This window comes from Amblyomma mixtum, chromosome 1 (genome assembly GCF_055824585.1).
Source record: "Amblyomma mixtum isolate Tamu chromosome 1, ASM5582458v1, whole genome shotgun sequence".
NCBI lineage: Eukaryota > Metazoa > Arthropoda > Arachnida > Ixodida > Ixodidae > Amblyomma > Amblyomma mixtum.
The window spans coordinates 56,474,681-56,479,677 of NC_143012.1; the positions used below are offsets into that span (position 1 = coordinate 56,474,681).

Genomic DNA, 4,997 nt, shown 5'->3' on the forward strand with positions numbered 1-4,997 from the left:
TTGCGCGGCACTGCTCCAAAGTTAGCAAAGCTAATCTCTATCACACGGCGTCATGCGATCAAATCTGGAAAGCATCTGAAGACGCGTCTTGCCGGCCGAAACTGCATGCCTGTAAACGTTTCTCACAGCCTGTTCACACCGCAGTTGCCTTCACGTCAGAACTACGTTGCCGTAGTTCGACGAACCATGGATGTAAACGGCAACGTGTTGTTACTACTGCATCCAAAGCAGTGATAATAAGGAAACCTACTCTGCAGACATTTTTTTTTTTGAAGTGATGTGCTTCTCTCCGCTTCTTAGGAATGACTACGGACAACAGTCAACAGCTATCTCGGACTGCACCGGCGAGTATCTGAAATGTGCCTTTTATCAGTTACAGTATTTATTCGCGGAAATTACGGGGTGCTGAGTGCTGTCGGCACCCAGGAGCTGCATGTGCCTATGGAAAATAGGTAGCTCTGGAGCTTACAAAGTCGCAAATTTTTTTCGACACATCGGAGGTGCTTCATCGTCCGCCTAGAGGCACTCGAAGCTCCTCAAAGAGAACTTTCAGGTATACGCGTCTTTAGTGCATCGTCCTCGATACTATGCTTCAAAATGATTTCGGCGTTGGCCGTAAGCGTGTTTACTGCTTGGTCGCCAACGCAAATGCTTCGGTGCTTCGCTGGAACCTCGCAAGCAGGAAAACGGCTCTCGTGGCATTGTGTCTTAATAACTGCGTTGTCGCAGACCCGGATCACCTCTGCACCCTGATCACCCACTGTAAGCATCTGCGCACCCTGAAGTGCGTTGCCTCCCGTCTGACGGCTGCCTGCCTCATTACTTCCACCCTGGGGCCGCGCCGACATCTGACGCACCTCGAATTCTCGATGACGGACGAAGAAGTGAGAGCGCGCATGTGCAAACAGAAAATCAGCAATTTTTACGAACGTCATTACAGGGGCGCCTTGTTGATCAACCTCCGCAGCATGTACGTCGAGGTCGAAGGCGCCGCCAACTTCGACCTTCTCGAAGTGATCGTCTCGTACTGCCCGAACCTGACGGACCTTCACGTGCACCTCGCGGGTGGTCTATTCGACGAAGCCGTCTCGCGGTGTGCCCAGATCTTGGCCAGTCGGACCACCGTGGAGGCGTTCACGTTCACTTCCGACGTGCCCCCGTCGGCACCTCTCGAACCCCCCGCCGCATTCGAGTTCGCGCACTGCGCTGCCGTGTGCGCCAATGTGCTGTACCGACGCCAGGAGCACACGTGGAACTGCGCGCCACTCGAAGACCTGGCGGTGTCCAGCCGAGAGACGCTTCTGTCCGGGCCTTTGGTTGTGGTCGCCGTCAACCGGTCCGACCTTCACGAACAGATCTGGCAGGCTGGCAAGCGCAATGAGTGGAGGGCCGTGCAAACCTTCTGCCTGGTCCTGCTGTCCCCCCTCAACATGGGTGGCGTTCCGCATGCAACTGCTCGGAGTCCTTGCGACGCCGCCCTGTTTGAGCTGTTACAGCGAATGAACAGCCTCACTGAGCTGAACGTCAATTCCTTCCACTGCGAACAAAGTCTGGACCTGGTAGGAGCGCTGGCTGCACTGCCCGACCTCCAGGCTCTCTCAATCGCCCCCTGCGCTCTTCGTCAGGATGGCGCACTCCGGAGACTGGCTCAGAACTGTCGCAGCATCCGGGACCAGGACGTTCGTCCAGGTTCTGACGGTGGCAGTAGGGCTTGCGACTGCTGCATGCATGAGCTGATATTAAATTCCGATGACATGGCTGAACTGAGTGTCAGCCGTCTGGATGGCCGTCTCACAGTCTGCAGCGTGTCAAACCTGGGTTGCCTCATGTTCTCCGCAACCTGCGTGTTGTCCGAGCTGCGGATCTTTGACCTCTCGGTGAATCCTCTCCCGGACTACGAGCAACTGGGAGAGCTGCTGTCGAACAACCACATACTGAGCGTCCTCGTTCTCAAGTACACTGGGCTGAACTTCATCAACCACGCCTTCCAGGTATTATGTTAGGGGAAGGGACATGGAGCGGCAATGCAGGGCATAGTATCCTTAGAGCTTGGCTGCCCTTATTTTAATATACGGAGTGTTTCACCTAAGATTTTGCAAATTTTTTTTCAAAATAGGCTTTTTGATTTAGACGAGCGCTGTATTCGGCACAGCATTGCCGTCCGTGTACTGCATCAGAAAGAAGCTTAGACGTCCTGACTAGCAGGCTGATTAAGTTTTATTTATTAGGTAAGTCTTCAATTATTACTCTTACGCTGCTTAATTATTTAGAGCCGTGAAGCCCACCGTAATTAAAATCCTTATCTGTTTTTAGAATTTAGAAAGCGCGGTTACCCTTGGCGCTGTAGCCCAGAAAATTTTGGCAAAATCACGCCAAAATAAGAGCTTTCGAGAAGCTTGCAGTCAAAGCAACCTCTCGAGTGCAAGCAACTCGTCGAAATCGCCAAAATTTGTTGGGCCGCAGTTCCGACGGCAGCCACGTTTACGAACTTCTAAAAACTTATCTGGATGGTACTTACGCTGGGCTACACCCTGCTCAGTAATTAAGGAGCCTGACAGTAACAGTTAAAAAGTTAACTATTCAATATTAGTTAACCAGCCTGCTAGTAAGCACGCCATATCTGTATTATGATGTACTACACTGCTGATAATGCGATGCCTGAAAAGTGCATTTCTAAGTCAAAAACCCTATTTTTAAAAGCTGCGTAAGGATATAGGTGAAACACCCTGTAGAAAGCTTGTACTAAGCGACACGGCTGTCATTACGATGAACCAACCATAGCTTGCACGGTGCATATCGGAGCATGGGCGGATGAGGGAATTATATAAGCGAAATGCCCTTCGGCGTAGTCCTGGTGGCCTAAAATGCGGCCACTATGGCGTTATCGAAAGCTGTATATGAGGTCAACACTAGTAGTTATCTAATAATATTGCCACACATGCTCCTGAATCATGTTTGACGGCAGCTCTGCCTCGGTTTTTGTTTAAGTTTTTTTATATAGCACTGCAGCACTTTCCCTGCAATCAAAAGCAAAAATGCCGTAAGTTTAAGTATACAGCCCGCGGGCTAAGCTTATTGAAAAACGTTCAGTTTTGGGATTTGGTAAGTGCGCGTACGTGTGCATTATGGAGAGCTTTCGTTTTTAAGTATCCGCCAATACTGCGTGGCTGTTCAACGCTTCTGTGGTTATTCAACGCTTTTAGGCAAAGGTGCTTTAACTGCGTGTTTGTGGTAGTATTCTGTTTGGTATGATAATGGTGATTATGTTCTTTCTGGATCACTGATATTCATTCCAACCCTGGCAGCTGTTTTCACGTGGTGCCAATATGCAATCGGTGAAGAGAGCTGATACAAAGGAGGCAGGTTAAAAGCAGAATGAAAGGGGTAAGAAAATAACAAAAAAAATTATTGGCAGTACTATACACAAGAAAATCATCTCGTAGAAGCCCTCACTTCCAGTTTTAATTACGCGGGCGTAGCATGAACACGGACCTCTCAGGGTTTTTGTCGGGTTTCGGATTTTTTAACCACGTTTGCGTCGAACGGAAGACTGAAGCTCGAGGGCCTTCCGATTTTCTGTACGCTGTGTTCTTAAAGTGGAACTTAAGTATTCCCTCCAATATTTTCTTTTGCTGGCTACGCTTCTTTTTCGTTATTTCTCATTGATAGTGTAGGATCGCTGTGCAAGCTTTTGATAAACAAGCGACAATGGTCTCGCAAAGAGGAGCCAATATATGGCAGTGCACGCCAATATATGCCAATATGTGCACTGCCTATAAATGGCAGTGCACATTTCCCATCCATTTTATAGCAGTGATGCTTTTTTTGTTCTTTAGGATGACATCATGTTGGCCAAGTCGCTGCGCTACCTGTGCGTCCTCTCTGACCTTAATCTTACCCGACACGCCGAGTCCCACGTCAGGTGGTTGTCCAGCCGTTTTCCGCGTATGAAGGCTCTGCACGCGCACTGCCGGAATATCATCTACGGGGAGCTCCAAATCACCTGGCTGTGTCCCTTCGAGGTGGCCGTATTGGAACAGGTAACCTGCCCCCAAGCCGCCGAAGAGCCGCGACCACTGTCTCCACCGCCAGCGAAGCCGTCGTACCCGGACGAGCGCGGCCAAATCGTCCGGGGCAAACCTTGCTACCTCTGCTCTGCGCAGACGTTTATCGGACTCGTCAAGGCGCACAATCGCGGAAGGATGACTTGCATATAGAGTCACTGCTCCCCCTTCCCTTTCTAAAACACTGGGGCCCCCCGACTCGGCTTAATCAGCTGTAACGGTGGCGGCATTGAAATGCAGGACGATGCAGAAGCGTACGCGGACACGACGAGACGCAGGCCTGACAAGAATGTATATGCAGCGTGTTCGAATACTCCGCGAGCGTGTATACATCTCCCTGCCAAAGGGGGAAACGTCATGAGCTGAAGGGCCAGCGGCCGGAATCCTTTCTGGTTAACATGCCGGCCTTTCCCCTCTCTCTGTATCTATCTATCAATCTATCTGGGGCCCTCCGATCAAAGAACTAGACCTTCCCTCCTGTTCTAGTGGCCGTTAGGTTCTTTAGGTTTTCAAGGCGAAAGCCTTTAATGCGTTATCGCTGTCAGTAGAAGGTTGTCAGCAGAGGTGTCACGCTTTTTCTAGTCAGACCAGAAAAAAAAATCTCTGCCTCTTCCCTAACCGAGAGTAGAGTAAGCATGAAATGTTTACGAGCATAACACATTGGTTGTAGATGCTACTAGTCAAAATCTTGAAATGGGTCTAGTGTTCAACACTCCACACCACAGCACACTCTTCTTGTTGCGTCGAAGCGATCGCCTGCAGTAGTGCGGGCTTAGGTAGGCAGCCGCGAACCGTGGCGGCCTTGTCGCTTTCGGGAGCGGCCGCATAATCATGGTGTTGTCGGCAGGGGCGAGCAGTCTTCTGCTTTGGCGTAGCACTCGCAAAGCGATCGCTTTCCGCAAGCCGCTTCCTATCTCTCCTTTCTTCAGGCTC

General features: G+C 50.4%; 1 protein-coding gene across 1 annotated transcript; it reads left to right on the plus strand.

The window, feature by feature from the left end:
- The first annotated feature begins 869 nt into the window (after positions 1-869).
- On the plus strand, positions 870-2,054 carry LOC149366351 (uncharacterized). The gene has a single exon (XM_089570433.1). It carries the CDS (start codon positions 870-872, stop codon positions 2,001-2,003), a length of 1,134 nt encoding a protein of 377 aa, XP_089426559.1. The 3' UTR covers positions 2,004-2,054.
- The last annotated feature ends 2,943 nt before the right edge of the window (positions 2,055-4,997 follow it).

Bases quoted from the DNA above. Each gene is read 5' to 3' on its own strand.
- LOC149366351 (XM_089570433.1), top strand. From the start codon at position 870: ATGACGGACGAAGAAGTGAGAGCGCGCATGTGCAAACAGAAAATCAGC.